The following is a 15,485-nucleotide window of genomic DNA, read 5'->3' as shown; positions in this document are numbered from 1 at the left end:
AGTAATTGATACGCCTAGATAAATCAATCATTTGGGTCTGGGTTGTGGTCTCAGATAAGACAGAAACAGTCATTGGTTCTCTGTCTTTGCTTTGGTCTTTTCTGGTCATGATTATAACGCAGAAATTGATATGATACGAGACTTTCAAACATTTAGGCAGGTCTTTCAATGACTCAATCACTCAATGGATGTAATTGCAATGTTACAGCGGGCTGGAAGTAACACTACGTCCATCATAATGCTACTATCTATTACTATGCATACCCGGTATATCTGCGCGGATATTTGTCAATGTGTGTATATAACACGGACAGGGCGCAGCGATATTGCCTTTCAGTTGACAGGCTCATTTCGCCTTTCAAAGAATAAAGCAGTTCGAAATAACAGCAATAATGGAAACCAAAATAGACAGCCGCCATGCAAAGGTCTCAGCACCACCCACTGTTCAATTCGACCCAGCTAGACACCTAGAGTTTTCTCCGCCATCCACTATCTTGCCCATGAAAGACTTGGGCTACGACTCAACTGCACTCTCACCAGTGGCCGTGACAGAACCCTTCCCTCTTCTCTCACATGAGGGTGTGCTTCAACATCGACGCGAGCTCTTCAGCGATGACGTCCTCGACAACTGTCTTTCTCACACATACCCTGGATCCGTCCAATTGCGCGGAATGGCACCTCGATACGCGCCGTTTATTCACCAGTTTTGGCATTCCCCCGAACTGCTCAAGATTGTGAGCGACTTGGCACAGGTCGAGCTCGTTCCGGCCATGGACTACGAGATTAGCCATGCGAATGTGCAGCTTGGGCCGGGGGGAATTGATGCTGTTAGGAAGACGCCAATTGAGCCGCCAGCGGCCACGGCTACTGAGGAAAATGGTGACTCCGAGGAGTCCGCCCCTGTAGAAAATCCTGACAGAAAAGAGGAGATTATCAAGTGGCATAAGGATTCTCATCCGTGGGTGTGTGTGGTCATGCTATCGGATGCACGACACATGGTGGGAGGGGAGACTGAGCTGTTGAAGGCCGATGGATCGAGTCTGAAAGTGAGAGCACCGCAGATGGTAGGTTCTTATCTTTCTTCAATTCTTTCTATTATCGTTCTCTTTACTTTTTCTTTCTTTCTTTTTCTTGCTTTTTTGCTTTCCCTTTTCTCCCGATCGAGATAATACACATGCCTAACGCGTAGTTGGGTAAAGAATTACTTAAAAATGAACTATAAATTGTATGAAAAAAAATCTAACGAAAGATACAGGGGGGCGCCGTATTGCTTCAAGGAAGATATATAACACACACCGCGATTCCCGCGACAAACATGCCCGAAAGAATTACCATTGTGACATCATTTCGGCCCAAGGACCCGATGCTCCTTGACGAAACGACGAATGCGAATGTCAGGAACAAGTCGCAGCTTTCGGAGCTGTACTATCAGTGGACGACCTACCGTCTCGAGGTCTTGGCCGAACGGGCCCGTCTTACTCTCGCCAGCTTGCAAGAACGGTATCGAGAGAATGTAAAGAAGGCTGATGCACAAGGCGAGGAAGGGTTCTGTCGGATGGAGACGATCAATGTGCCAGAAATGGAGAAATGGGCCAATGAACAGATGAAATATCTGCAGCAAACGCTGTATGAAATGAGACCACTTACAGCGTGATCTTATCTTCTAATACAACTTCCATGTAAGAACGATATCATGTCGACCAAATACAAGCAAACCTCATCCTCCTCGAGCGGGAATGAAACCACTTGGAAATCACGTGTGGTGTCTCAACCGTCATATAATTTGGAGCAAACATGTATTATTTATGCATGGCATCCCCCTCAAGCGCTTTCGTAGCATGAATAAGGTACCCTGGCTTATTTACCTGAGTTGTGCTGACGTTTGTCGCCAATTCGGCTGATTCGGTGGCCCCGCCAGTAGTGTCACCGGCGGGGAAATGGCTCGGCCCTTGACGTGGATGGGTCCTATACTCCCACTGTAATTAACTGCACAGCATAGTACAGTAAGGCGGGGTCTCGCCGCCCCCGAGAAAAAAATGGCCTATGGACCAGCACACAAGCTGCATTATTGATGCAAGAATAAAGCCGAACCAAAACTTACGCATGGCAAATATGGCTGGTGATAGTTGAATGCGCTACTGCCCCGGCCAACACGGCCCAGTTTTTCCGTCGGTGAATGGACGGCTCAGTCCAGCTACTTTTCCCACTCCCGTACAAAGTCAGCTGGAGGCAAACTAAGGCATTCAATCCCTCACGTTCCTCCCTTTGTCTCTTTTCTGGGCACCAGTCAGAGTTCATTGTGAGAAGCTCGTTGTCTGGTTGGTGTCAAGTCATCGTTGCTAGACGAATAGAGTTGTGCGATAGCTGGCAACCTGCTAATAGGGCCAATAGGCGTCAGCGTTACTGCCTTTTGCTTTGCTGTAAGCCACATCCGTTTCCCGCTTTTAATGATTAAAAGGAGATTTCTGGGAGTTTTATTTGTTGGCATGGTGCAGATGAGGCATTTGCTAAATGCCATTTACTTTCATCAATCGTTTCTTCATCTTTAATTCCCTTCAGAAAAACAACGAGTTTGAAGAAGATCGAAATTTACTTTTGTGACGCCTTCTTTACGCCTCTCAGTGTCCTTTTTCATTGCATTCATATCTATTTGTCCCCATGTCTTCAGACACCGCGCTGATACCTGGTCCTCCTGCAGGAACACTGGCTCCCATGAGCTCGCTGGTGCCGAACTGTGCAATATGCAATGCGCCGCCTCAGGCGCAATGCCCGTGTGAGTCGGATGGATTGAGGATCGCGGTTCAACAAGCCGAGAAGAGGATAATGGAGCCCATGCTGGACAAGATACGGTAAATCTCTCATACTATAATCTTCGAACATGGTTTCCGTTCTCTACAAGATTTGGCTTGGCCTGTTATTGGGACATTTTTCTTGATGGCTGACATTTGAATGCATATTGGCAGAGATTGGGTTATTGAACATGCTAGACAATACGTTCTACAAACTTTTTCCGCAATTTCCGCTGCTCGCAAACAACAGCATGCGTCCTATCTCGCGTCTCTGCACAACAACCCCGCCTACTTTCCATTTGGCGGTCCGCACCCTTCACAAATGGCGCAGATGGAAATCGAGCTGAAGCGAGGGATCGACGAGGATTGGCGCCATACTATCCAAACATATCCAGATGTCCTGAATTACTTTTACAACCTCGTCGAACTGACGCTGCCGAGCGATAATTCTCCTACTGTTGCTGAGCCCTCTGTCGGCAGCCATCCGCAGCCAGAAGTTCCGCCCCAGCAACCGCCTCAACAAGAGCCATCAACACCCCCAAGACAACCTGGAAGAGGCAGCTTGAACCCGGAGGCAGCGCCAGGATCCGAGGAGAGGCGACGTCAGAGGCGGCGACGATACAGCGTTGGGAGAGAAACCACTACTATTCCGACTGCGCCCCCGCCACCAGCTACAAAACGAACAGCACGGGACTCCAATCGTGTTTATGGCTGGTGATACTTTCTTTTACCTTGTTATATTTGTGCCTTTCGACAAAGCATCAACACTTGCGACCAGCTATTTTGCATAAAAAGGACGTTTAGCGGGACATGGCGAAACAAGTCATCTTCTTGGCAGGCATGTGTCTGTAGTGGCGGCTTTTGTATTTTCTGAACTCATTCTTCATCCATACAGATATTGGCCGTTATAAATAATATAAAATATCATCAGCATACAGTTTCTATAACTGAACAATAACAAAAATGTATTGTTTGTAAGAACAGATTCAACTTGACTTTTGTCCGCAGTAGGCATGCACCCCCTCCGAATCGGAACTTTAGCTTCCAGACTAAAACTTACTCGGCCCGTCGGCGGATGAGGCAGCTCGCCATCTGATTAGATAATATGATAATCGCACCAAAGACTGAACCAGCAAGCTACTTGTGCCTCCGCTGAAGTCATTTCTTCCGGGTTCGCTGTGGCGGGGCTGTCAGTAGGAGAGCACTGTCAATTTACACACTGAACGCATCCTTTTCATTCTCTCTTCCAACCACCTTTTCCATTCTCCCCCACATCGCCCTTCGCACAACCCATCCTTACTTTCTTTACCTTTGAACCTTTATATATTTATTTTACTTAGACTTCTTCTGGGATCATGGCAGGCAAGAAAGCTGCCGGCGAAAACAGCAAAAAGGCCGCTGGCAACGCGCGCAAGGCCGACACTGCAGCCCGCAAGCAAGCCGACAAGGACGCCGTCGAAGCCGCTGCTGAAGACGATAAGTGGTCCAAGGGCGCCAAATCGAACGCAAAGAAGTACGTTCTATTCTCTCGTTCCAGTAGTTGCTTTCCTCCCTTCCCAGACGTTCTTCCCAACTTTCCCGTCCCCATTTAAATTTTTATTCTCCCATGTTCACACTCAACCCCGCACGATAATATGCGTCACCCTACACACGAGCGACAGTTGCAACCCCATAGAGGGAGCTCTGTTGCAGGATTCGAGCTCCAACTCTCAACGTCACAAAGATTTCGTGTCTACTAACACTTCACTCCTCCCCTAATCCAGAGACGCGGCCGAAGACAAGCGCCGCAAACTACAAGAAAGCAAAGCCGCCAAAGCCGCTCTCGAGGCCGAAGAAGCTGCCTCTCTGCCTTCGAAGCCCGTCAAATCTGGCGGCAAGTCCGCAGCGAAGAAGACCAGCGCGGCCGCTCCCCCGAGCCGGGGCACGCTCGACCTGTCGAAGCTGGATGACGACGGGCCTTCTGCCGCACTGAATGCCTCCGGTCTGGACGACGCGCTGGACGCGCTGAAGATTACGTCTCGGACGCAGGACAAGATCGACAAACACCCTGAGCGGCGGTTGAAGGCGGCGTTCCTCAAGTACAAAGAGGCCAGAGAAGGATCGGACGATTTCCAGGGTCTGAACCGCAGCCAGCGTGAACAGGCGATCAAGAAGGAATTCGACAAGTCGCCGGAGAACCCCATGAACCAGCTGCACGGATCGTTTAACTCGACAAAGACGGATATGGCGACCATGCGGGCCGATGAGAGAGCGAATATCGAGAAGAGACTGGCTGCGAAATGAGGTTGCTACTGCGGGGAACGAAACTAAACACTAAAGCTACATTTTCGTTTTTTTTTTCCCCGAACGAGGTGCTGCTTATTTTTCCTGGGGTATTAAAGGCGTATTTACTTTTTGGCGTCTTAATCCACGAGGGGAAGTTTGAATGCCGGGACTGGTGTGCTGGACTAGACTTTGAGGTGAATATTTTTGCCTTTTTATCCACCACCTATCTGTCTCTGTGACTCGGCATGGCAAGGCAAGGCAAAACCACGACGTGGCATGAAGTCATGTCCACTTCTATAAATTATCAATTACCAAACGGGGTATCCCATTCTGAACATTCAAACAATAAAAAAGAAAAAAGAAGCAAGTTATTTTATAAAAACGTCTATAGACACCGAGTCAACCCAATTTCACAATAGCATATTCCGCTACCTACAAGAGACATCACGAACGTCCATGTGAGCGAGAGCAAATAGATTCTACATGTAATAGTAATCTGATAATAATATTCCGGATATAAAGTATGGTAAAGTAGTACTGTGTGTTGTACGAGATGTAGTCGTACTGTTCTGCTTGTCTGTCAATCAGACGGGGGAAGACTAATAGAAAACGAGTTGGTTAAAAAAAAGAAAAGAGCCAAAGACAAGAACTTCCAACGCCCTAGTCATAAAGTACGATAAAAGCAAACACGTAGCAATGCAATGCAATGCAATACAACGCACGACCCGCTATGCGAGACTAAAATGGGGAAAAAACGTTGGAAGCAAAGGGAAGATGAGCAAAAGGAAGAGGGAGGCAAAAGCAAAACAAAGAAAAAGGGATATAACATGGAAGCAGTCCTTCGTCATGCCAAGTCAAGTCAAGTCAAGCGCCGCCAGTATTTTTTAAATTCCGATTGTGTAAGACCGCTGGCCCCTCTAGTCACCAGAGGCAGGACCCGGGTGCCATTCCAACCCAAAAGCCAATTTGAGGTTATGGATGATCTCCATGCACACCATTTTCTTAAATGAAGATCTGTAGCTGAGATCATCACCCAACGACAGCTTTCATGCTTAGAGATTCCAGAAAAGCGGAGAGATCTTCCTTTTTGACCTCGACGACGCAGTGCTCGAAGCTATCAATGCGGACTCGGGCATTGGTTTCTTCGACAACTTCTTGGAACGCATTTCCGAAGCGGTTCCTGCCATAGCCCTTCTTCTCAACGTCCTCGTCGTCGTCCGAGTCATCCGAATCATCGTCGCTGTCTTCCTCTTCGGTATCTTCCTCTTCCTCTTCATCGTCGTTATCATCATTTGTCTGTCCGGATTCCTTCTTTTCCTGCTTTTTTCGTTCTTTTTCGGCCTTTTTTGCTTCCTTTGCTTTCGATTTTGCTTCCTTTTTTTCTTTTCGCTCTCGTCGCGCGAGAATGTCAACGACTCCGCCACCGCCGCCGGTGCCTACCACGACATAGATCCCTCTGTGTTCGTTCAGACCTGCAACGACGAGAGGAGTGCCTTTGCCACCGCGGCCCAACTTGCCTTTTTGCTCTTTCTCCTGCTCGGCAATAGCCTCTCCAATCCATAGCGCCAGTTTTGTAAGTGCGGCAGGGTGGGTGAACAGCTGAACGTCTGGACCTTCTTTGACGACAGCCATTCGGAAAGCTCGTAGATGACGGATTTGACGCTTTTCAATGAGTGCGGTACCGGTACGAAGGATAGCGCGGTGCAGATGCATGGCTATTGGTAGAGCCGTCTTGAGCGCGTCGATGCTGTTATACATGTGTTAGTACAAGAAAAAGGGATCAAGATTGCTATCTCAGAGTCTTACTTTTCCAAGGCATCATAAGCCTCCCAAAACCTTCCGACCCATTCTTCGCTCTCCAGGCTGCCGTCCTCATCTACAGGATCGGCTCTATCTCGTTCAGGATTGGATCTTTCAAAGTTACTGACACCAGCTTTTCCAACTTCGAGAATCGCTCCGACGACGACTCCCACGTCGGTGGAGCTCAAGCAAGCCTTCCAGCCCCAACTTCGCACAAATCCCCAGCCTTCTTTCCCTCTATGCACGCTTGCAGATGGAGGAACGAGTCCGTCGAGCCCATAAACAGGAGCATATTTCAACAGACTCTGGCGTAGGTCGCGTTTGAGCTCCATGTCCATATGTGTGTAGCTTTGTTTGCATTGACTCAAGCTCACGCCCATTTTTGCCAGCAGCTTATGCAACCGCTTTCGTCCTGCATCGCTCCATATGTGAAGTTTGGCCGACAAGTATGGAGAATGTAACATGCTCTCGTATAGGCTCCAATGTCTGATTAACAGAAACCGGGGTTCCGGAGATAGTCGAATGGATGTATCTGTTGGTGACCGTGCCGTGGTTGGTATTACCCCATTGCCCTCACCCCTTGTAAAGTCCCTACTATCCGACAAATCTGGCGGATTAAGACGCCGCACTTCGTCCCGCAATACCTGTCGTATTCGCTCTCCGCGCTCGCCACCCCAACCAGCCGAACCTCCCACGTCGTCCCGATGCGTAATAGCAACACCGGTCATGCCGCGCCCGTACAATTCCATACTGCCCACACCAACGATTGCAAGCCATAGAAGATCATTGTCCTCCCGGCCAAGCTCGGAAGCAAGTGAGTACACGAGGGACGATATAGGCTCCGAGTACGATGAGCCAATCGAGTAGTATGACTGCAGCGTGGATTCGTGTTTTCGTCGAAGACGGAGCAAACGCCGACGCAATGTTCGCGCGGACGGTTGCTTCACCTCTGCTACTGGCGATGGTGTGCGGCTGACCCTTATGTCATTTTCCGTATCGTGATCGTCCGTCGTCACAAGAAGGCCTCGGCGAGCGGGACGGCTAGGAGAAGGTATGGATGATGACTGCAATGGACGTTAGCAACATAGGATTAAGTCTATTTGGCTCGAGGGTCACATACCGAATTGCTTCTTCGTCTTTGCCTTGGCCTTCCTTCCTCGTCCTCACTCTCTGAGTCCTCTTCTCTATCTGACCATGACTTGCGTTTCTTTGTTTGTGGTTGCTTGACAGAAGGCTCGTCCTCTTCATTTCCGGACTCCGATCCCGACCCGTCAATGTCATCGTCGAGATCCTCTCCTAAATCAGGCATTCGTTCAAGTGCACAGTACGCTTCCCTTTCTGCCGATAAATCTTCGGCAATGTCGCCATCATCAAAGACAATGATTCCGCCTTTCCCCGGTCTATATGTCTTCTGTATTTCACCGCGAATAACACCATCTTCTCCAACCCACGTATCTCCTCCCTCGCCATCATCCACCGGAGGTAGTGATGAATGACCGCCGAACACATTCCCCAGATTCCACGGTCGTTTTGCGTCTATGACCCAGACTTCTATCCCGCCCATGGCATCTTGACCCTCTTCGTAGACGTCTAGACCTAGTGTCGCGGCAAGATCGACGAGACCCCCGGCACCTAGGCACACTACCACCCCACCGCTACCACCTTCCGTTGTCCGCATCGGCTTAACCAATTCCGCCCCAACTCGTTCCAAGTCGCCATATCCGGAAACAGGCTGAATCTTGTGTGGTATGTAATCGCGTTTTAAAAGTGCCGTCAGTATTCGGCACGCGCAGAGTGCATCTGGTTCGAGGGCTACAAGGAGCAGAACAGGCGGAGATAGCGGATGATGCGTCTCAAGAAGATGGAGGTAGAGGTGGGAAATGATATTCCGCGGGAGATACATTGCTCTCACCGCCGATGAGTTTCCAAAGATCGACGCGCCGCGATGCGTTGAATTCGGCGTCTATGAATCACCAGGCCTCCAGTGACATGTATTGTTGGCACAGGCGGGGTTCTCTGTTAACGTGATATGACGCGACAAATACCATTCCCCCCAATACGATAATATAACGACTACAAGGCCATATTGACGCGCTGAATTGTTCTGATGAAGGCCAAGGTCGATAAAGCAGTATTGTTGTCGTCAATAAAATGTCTTTTTCTGGGGGGCGATTAAGGGACCAATGTTGACCTCACACTTTTTGGGAAAGAGCGTGTTGCTGGTTGACGTCCAAGCTGGCGCCTTCACTTTTGCCGTACCTTCCTTTCCTGGCTTTTGGGAGACGCGTCGGGTCGCGTCTCTGTGCAAATAATGCACCATGCACAAGTACCTGCGTAACTCAGAGATTATCAAGATAAGATGTCACTGCTTACTCATCGTTTTCATTCTTCACGATGATGAAATCGGGCCCTTTACTCTTCTCAGTCACTAGAAGCAGAAAAACGCCGAGAATGACGAGCTTAGAAAGGGTCTTTCGTTCTGGCCCACCGGGGTCGCCTTCCTCCATCCTTGAAGAAAAATCCCCAACCCTGACTAAGTGATAGTTTATCGTGACTCCGAGCACGGAGTAAAAGAAAAAAAAAATAGTAGAATTGTACAAATTGTTTTTCAGTACCTTGACTTCCTCACATCTTGTCTTACTTGACAACAGAGGAATTCTGATTACCTGTGTCCGTGCTGTACGTCGCATACCGAGGATTATTATTCCCCGCGTATTCTGTACTTGTACGGAGGTAGAGCCCGCTTAGTTTTGTGGTTTGCTGCCTTGACGTATACTGTCACAGTTATACCCCTCCAACAAAGCAATTGGACGTCCTCAAACTGCGGATAGCGCGCTGCGGTCATCCTGGTCGATTCAAACCCTGAATTGCATCCTACTGGACTTGTATTTTGATTCTTTGATTCACCCCGCATATTATCTTTCGACTTGTTTCGCGTCACTACTGAGGCGCTTCCCCTCCTTTTGTCCCCACACGCCGCCGCCCCCAACTTCTCGCCGGTCTTTAAAATAGTCGACATCAGCTTGAATCCCCTGCACAATCTATCTACTGCTTGGCAAGGGAGCTCCGGAGTAGGATCAGCTGTGCGACTGCATTGCTGTGAACCGTTGGTGCAATGGGTGGACCACCTGCGGTTGTCATTGTTGTCAGGTACGTCATGGTTCTCAGTTTAAGGACAGCCTAGCTGGACTTGCGAAACACACAACGGTGGAATTTGCGATTAATGAAAACGGGCAGGCATGGAGCGCGATTAGATGCTGCCGACCGACAATGGCACTTTACTTCCCCTACACCGTACGACTCCCCCCTGACATACGGAGGTTGGACTCAGTCAAGGGCTTTAGGTGCTAGAATAGCCAGTCTTCTGCATGCGCGAGAGAGATCTGGTGCTACCTCTAGAAAGGGTAGTGTGGATAGCCTTGCGTCAGAGATAAATCAGACAAACATCGATGCCTCGTCACCGGGCGGTCAGCAGAGCCAATCTCCGAGCCCCTCGCAAGGCGCTCGCCGAAAGCACAAGGTCTACATCCATACATCTCCCTTTTCCCGGTGTGTACAGACCTCCATCGCAATTAGTGCTGGCATGGCCCAATACCATGGCGCCCACCATCCTGCAAATCGAAGGCCTGCACGCATGCATTCTCGATCGCCTGCACGTGGCGGCGATTCAGCACGCTCCTCAAGCTTGGAAGCTATTCCCGAACCTCACGATTCCCCAACTCGTCATGTGCTGCAGAAGGCGCATCATCGCAAACATCTCAAAAGGCCAGTCCTACGTGTCGACGCATTTTTGGGCGAATGGCTCTCGCCAGACTACTTTGAGGAGATTACGCCACCACCAGCCTCGTTGATGATGGTTGCTGGAGCAAAGGCAGACCTCCTTCGCCGCGGCGACTATATGGATTCCGCACAGGACGGTTCTGACAAGCGCCCCAGTCAAGGACACTTCCCAGGAGGTTGGAGCGGTAAAAGCTCAGCTGCTCAGCCTAACGCGGCCACTAGGGACGACTTATCCCCGTCGCCTGCCTCTGAGCTTCAGGATGCTCTCTCGCGCAGGGATAGGGCGAGCAGTATTACTAGTATTAGCAGTGCAAGCAATGGCAGAGCCGGAGGAAGAGCTGTCAACAAAATCGCGTCACCCGCTCCGGCAGATATGGGGTATACTCCGCCTACGCCTACCTGGGCAATTTCGACTTCGGATCCGATCCCACGTGGTTACGTTGCACATGCACGGGATCATTGCGTAGATGTTGATTATCAATGGGACAGCATGCGTGAGCCACTCGAATGGGGAGATGGCGGTGAATATGGCGAAGAATGGAGCTCCATGCATAAACGTTTTCGAAACGGCCTCCAAAGGATGGTTTTATGGTATACTAATCAGGATCAGAGTGGCCTCAAGAGTCCGGACACCCCGGACAACGGTGACGATGATGAGGATACTGTCTTGATTTTAGTCACTCACGGCGCTGGCTGCAACGCACTCATCGGCGCGTTGACAAATCAGCCTGTGCTCTTAGATGTGGGTATGGCATCCCTCTCTATGGCGGTACGAAAGGATACTATGACTCCGCGGCCCGGATCGCCAGCCGATGCAGAGAAATCCATGTCCGAGGCGATCATGAACCGACGCAGATCTTCTATTGACGCTGGCTTGTCAGAGACGTATGATATCAAGCTTGTCGCATCGACTGAACATCTCAGACCAGGGTCAAACCCTCTTGTCACTATCCAGCAAGGTTCTCCAAAACTCCACGCACAAGTATCGCACCATCGACAGCGGGTAGGTTCCCTTGCCTCGGGCACGACCCAGGCCGACAGAGCATTTGCCCTGGCCGAAGTAAATGCGGCATCGGGGGGCGTTCGACGAAGCTCTAGCTCTGCTTCCACATTTGCGCGATCTCACGCTTTGGGTTCACGGAGCAATTCGGTGGGAGGCCTGTGGTCAAAGCCACAGATACTCCAGGAAACACAGGAGACTCTGAGCAGGCCTCGGGCTGCAACAACCGCCGATGAGCTCGACACAGAAGACGAGTACGCATTGTCAATCAGTGGCGAATTACGGCGACCAAGTCAAGCTGGGCTTTGGGGTTCTTCTCCTTCGCCGGTGAAGACTGAACGCGACAAGGGGCCGAAGAGACGGTGGACAATTGATGAATCTCGCGACACCTGATGCCTAGACTCTGTCATGAATAGCATGAGAGGCGTTGCGGAAGGAAATCCTTTGTGGAATTCCGTTATGAATACTTTGCTTTGTATAAAATATTTATGAAAACATGACATGTATCCGCTCGAGAGGGAGGGTGGATTGTGGTTTCAATGGTATATCTGGATTTCTACAGAGATATCAGAGAGCCAGGTTGGACCCTCTGCCTCGAAGTTGCACTACTCTACTCACTAATGATGACTGGGATTGGATATATCTTTACGGGTTTCCAAATTAAGGCACGATGTCACATTGTATGATAATAATATAATCATTCCCCAAAAAAAATGACAATCAATTATATACTTACAGAGCATCTGGATCAGTGATTGCGAACCCGGCATTTGATGATCGTATTGCCGGATGATATCTTGCTTCCCTTCAACCCTTAGCATCGATGAATTCTTGGGGCGCTCGCAATGCATTGTGCAAGGTGTAAGATCCTAGGGATGAAAACCCTCTCTTCATTCGTAAAGAAAAGTCTTTATTCCAGTCTGTTTGGTAGCCGAAGCAGAACTGCTCAGGGCCGTGTTTTAATGTTCTTTCATGATATCAACACATCCATGATCACTCTGTAAGGTTCAATTGTCCGAATATAGACTAGTGGGTAGTTCTGTGGTTACTCCCGCAAAGGCGGTATTTTGCGGCAATATCGCGGATCTGGGGCACGCTATGACTCAAATGAGGTGATGGGCTTGGTGCCGCTGGAGTAGGACAACAAAGGCCAGAGAAAATTTTAGCACGGACTGATTCGGCACCAAAGTCTAATTAGATGTTAATTTGACAAACCATACTCCTTTACTTCTTGGTGGTAGCTTATCATGGCTCCACCTGGTACATCGATTACATTCTCTAGCGGCCGAAATGATCCTCCAGATCTCCGTCTTTTGCATTACAATGATGTATACCACGTAGAGTATGTTTGTTTCTAAAACTGTTTACGAAAGTTAAGAAAAGGGGGTTTGCTGACTGACTTTGATAGAGCCGGATCACAGGATCCCGTCGGCGGCATCGCTCGGTTTCAGACCCTCATCAACGAATACAACTCCCCACAATATGATTCGCAACCCAAATTATTGACCTTCTTTTCCGGAGATGCATTCAACCCATCAATTGAAAGCAGTAAGGATTCAATAAATGTTCCATTTTTCGAAAAGGACTAAGGCTAAATCTGTTTCAAGCAATCAGCAAAGGTGCTCACATGATCGATTTCCTCAATGGCACAGGCATCGATGTGGCATGCTTGGGAGTGAGTCATGTTTCCAAGGCGCCGATAATCTAAAATCAGGAGCTAATACTGCCCAAGAATCATGATCTTGATTTTGGTGTAACGCAGTTTCGATATTTAGCGGGGCGATGCACGTTCCCTTGGCTTATAGCCAACGTGCTGGACCCAGACCTGGCTGAAGAAAATGCGGCTCTTGGAAACTGTCAGAAGACTTTGATACTCACTTCTTCAAATGGCATTAAAGTCGGTGTTATTGGACTAGTTGAGCGCGAGTGGTAAGATGACTTAATGCCTCTCAACCTCTAAGCACCAGAATGTTGATAAGGGTAGGCTGGAGACGATTAATTCCTTACCGCCGAATCTTATATACAAGTCAGCATCGGCGACTGCTGAGGAGTTGGTGCCTGGGCTAAGAGCCCAAGGCGCAGAAATTATCATCGCTGTTACACATATGGTATCTAAGAATGCCTCCCTTTTCCTTGGTCACTCACTGACACACGACGCACAACTAGCGTGAACCCAATGATCTAAAACTTGCAGAGAAAACTACACCAGGGCTTATCGATATTATTATGGGCGGTCATGATCACTTTTATGGTCATCATTTCGTTAATAAAACCCATGTTCTTCGCTCTGGAACCGACTTCAGGCAATTAAGCTACATTGAAGCTCGGAAAAAGCAAGACGGAAGCCATGGATGGGATTTTGACATTACTCGTCGAGACGTCTTGCGCGAGGTAGCAGAGGATCCTGTGACGCTTCAAGCGATTGAGAGACTTGAAACAAGCTTGAAAGGTGAGCATCTCATCAGGTCTACACAGCAAAGTAGTTTAGCCAACCTTTTTCTGCAGCAAAACTTGAAAAGCCTATAGGATACTCAGCAGTGCCTCTCGATGCCAGATTTGAGACGGCCCGTTTGAAAGAGTCAAATTTAGGAAATTTCGTGTGCGATTTGATGCGTCACTACTACAACGCTGATTGTGCGCTCATGGCTGGAGGAACAATCAGAGGAGATCAGATCTATTCTCCTGGTATCATTCATCTGAAAGACATCATGAACTGCTTTCCTTTTGAAGATCCCGTCATTGTTCTCAGAGTTACTGGCCGAGCCATACTAGAAGCATTAGAGAACTCTGTTTCCAAATATCCAGCATTGGAAGGTGAGACTGTCTTTTTAGACACGCGAAGCAAGTAGACCACTGACTTTGAGACATTGCAGGTCGTTTTTCGCAAGTTTCTAGCATTCAATTCAAGTTCAATCCTAAAGCGCCGTCTGGATCAAGGATACTATGGGCGCGCATCGGGGATGGTCCGCTCGATCTCGAACGAAAATATGTCCTCTGTACAAGAGGGTATATGGGCCGAGGGAAAGACGGTTTCCAATCCTTACTTGTCGAAAGCGAAGGCGGGCAAGCAGAAGAATTGGTCTCAGAAGAGCAGGGCGTCATGATCAGCACAATTTTGCGTCAATATTTTATGAGCCTCAAAGTTATTGGGAAATGGCGACGAATGGGTCCACACATTCGAATGCATCTAACGAATATTCATGAGCGCATGTGTGAGAGCGGTTATTTCAAAGAGCCCGACTCGCAAGCACCGGTTGGTCAAACGACAACCGACACGGATGATCCGCAAGCACCGAAACCTGCGGTTGAAGAAAAGCCAGCCGAACTAGACTATGATACAGACGACGAAACGATGACTGTTGGCAGGGCCTCTCCAGGTACCCACCATCGTGAAAGGAGATGCACTGTGGCGAGGATGGTTACCAGGAAATGGATGAGACTGGCTGGCGTCAAGAGGGAGAATGTTGGTATGGTCTGGGATGATGAGGGCGAGTTCATGCCGAGCTGGACAACCGGTATCAGGCCAAGACTAGAGGGGCGGATAATCATGGAGCAGACGGTCCAGGCATGACCCAAATGAGCGAGCCATAGAAGAATACAACTATTATATTCCCATTGCTTGAATCACAAAATATCAAATAAACAATTGAAGACCAGAAGTAAGATACTGGACATGATATTTATCTTCAAAAATTCCTTTTTAATACAGATCAATTTTCAACAGACTGCCGGGGTCATATACCCTAACCAGGCTCAACTCATGCTGAGCAAAAGTCCTATTTTCGCTGGAAAGCAACAGCCAGCTTTATAACAATTTGGCCAGTGGCAACACGATATGGGGCTAAAACTAA

The 15,485-nt window shown here is 48.9% G+C and overlaps 6 protein-coding genes across 6 annotated transcripts; 5 read left to right on the top strand and 1 right to left on the bottom strand.

Moving 5' to 3' along the window:
* Positions 1–392: 392 nt before the first annotated feature.
* On the top strand, positions 393–1,769 carry L228DRAFT_227093 (hypothetical protein; the record flags this gene model as incomplete). The annotated part of the gene is made up of 2 exons (XM_018330438.1): positions 393–1,064; positions 1,256–1,769. The coding sequence occupies 2 exons, from the start codon at positions 393–395 to the stop codon at positions 1,652–1,654; spliced, it is 1,071 nt and encodes a 356-aa protein (XP_018190705.1). The 3' UTR covers positions 1,655–1,769.
* An 889-nt stretch (positions 1,770–2,658) lies between these two features.
* L228DRAFT_265623 (hypothetical protein) lies at positions 2,659–3,507 on the top strand (the record flags this gene model as incomplete). Its single annotated transcript, XM_018334732.1, has 2 exons — positions 2,659–2,849; positions 2,964–3,507. The coding sequence occupies 2 exons, from the start codon at positions 2,659–2,661 to the stop codon at positions 3,505–3,507; spliced, it is 735 nt and encodes a 244-aa protein (XP_018190704.1).
* Positions 3,508–3,918: 411 nt separating this feature from the next.
* Positions 3,919–5,486, top strand: L228DRAFT_243939 (DUF1014-domain-containing protein). Its single transcript, XM_018331811.1, has 2 exons — positions 3,919–4,302; positions 4,553–5,486. Exons 1-2 carry the CDS (start codon positions 4,145–4,147, stop codon positions 5,070–5,072), a joined length of 678 nt encoding a protein of 225 aa, XP_018190703.1. The 5' UTR covers positions 3,919–4,144; the 3' UTR covers positions 5,073–5,486.
* A 597-nt stretch (positions 5,487–6,083) lies between these two features.
* L228DRAFT_265621 (CDC45-like protein) lies at positions 6,084–8,757 on the bottom strand (the record flags this gene model as incomplete). The annotated part of the gene is made up of 3 exons (XM_018334731.1): positions 6,084–6,801; positions 6,861–7,918; positions 7,975–8,757. The coding sequence occupies 3 exons, from the start codon at positions 8,755–8,757 to the stop codon at positions 6,084–6,086; spliced, it is 2,559 nt and encodes an 852-aa protein (XP_018190702.1).
* An 813-nt stretch (positions 8,758–9,570) lies between these two features.
* Positions 9,571–12,340, top strand: L228DRAFT_243937 (hypothetical protein). The gene is made up of 2 exons (XM_018331810.1): positions 9,571–10,004; positions 10,092–12,340. The coding sequence occupies exons 1-2, from the start codon at positions 9,970–9,972 to the stop codon at positions 12,025–12,027; spliced, it is 1,971 nt and encodes a 656-aa protein (XP_018190701.1). The 5' UTR covers positions 9,571–9,969; the 3' UTR covers positions 12,028–12,340.
* Positions 12,341–12,743: 403 nt separating this feature from the next.
* Positions 12,744–15,248, top strand: L228DRAFT_258602 (5'-nucleotidase). Its single transcript, XM_018334095.1, has 8 exons — positions 12,744–12,976; positions 13,043–13,182; positions 13,242–13,309; positions 13,367–13,563; positions 13,619–13,742; positions 13,801–14,083; positions 14,140–14,448; positions 14,508–15,248. Exons 1-8 carry the CDS (start codon positions 12,882–12,884, stop codon positions 15,203–15,205), a joined length of 1,914 nt encoding a protein of 637 aa, XP_018190700.1. The 5' UTR covers positions 12,744–12,881; the 3' UTR covers positions 15,206–15,248.
* The last annotated feature ends 237 nt before the right edge of the window (positions 15,249–15,485 follow it).

Source organism: Xylona heveae (assembly GCF_001619985.1).
Source record: "Xylona heveae TC161 unplaced genomic scaffold L228scaffold_2, whole genome shotgun sequence".
Taxonomy (NCBI): domain Eukaryota; kingdom Fungi; phylum Ascomycota; class Xylonomycetes; order Xylonales; family Xylonaceae; genus Xylona; species Xylona heveae.
This window is presented reverse-complemented; position numbering and strand designations above follow the sequence as displayed.

Bases quoted from the DNA above. Each gene is read 5' to 3' on its own strand.
- L228DRAFT_243939 (XM_018331811.1), top strand. From the start codon at position 4,145: ATGGCAGGCAAGAAAGCTGCCGGCGAAAACAGCAAAAAGGCCGCTGGC. The intron at 4,303-4,552 runs GTACGTTCTATT...CCCCTAATCCAG, and splicing joins GCCAAATCGAACGCAAAGAA to AGACGCGGCCGAAGACAAGC.
- L228DRAFT_258602 (XM_018334095.1), top strand. From the start codon at position 12,882: ATGGCTCCACCTGGTACATCGATTACATTCTCTAGCGGCCGAAATGAT. The intron at 13,183-13,241 runs GTAAGGATTCAA...ATCTGTTTCAAG, and splicing joins CAACCCATCAATTGAAAGCA to CAATCAGCAAAGGTGCTCAC. The intron at 14,449-14,507 runs GTGAGACTGTCT...GAGACATTGCAG, and splicing joins CAAATATCCAGCATTGGAAG to GTCGTTTTTCGCAAGTTTCT.
- L228DRAFT_243937 (XM_018331810.1), top strand. From the start codon at position 9,970: ATGGGTGGACCACCTGCGGTTGTCATTGTTGTCAG. The intron at 10,005-10,091 runs GTACGTCATGGT...GAAAACGGGCAG, and splicing joins GCGGTTGTCATTGTTGTCAG to GCATGGAGCGCGATTAGATG.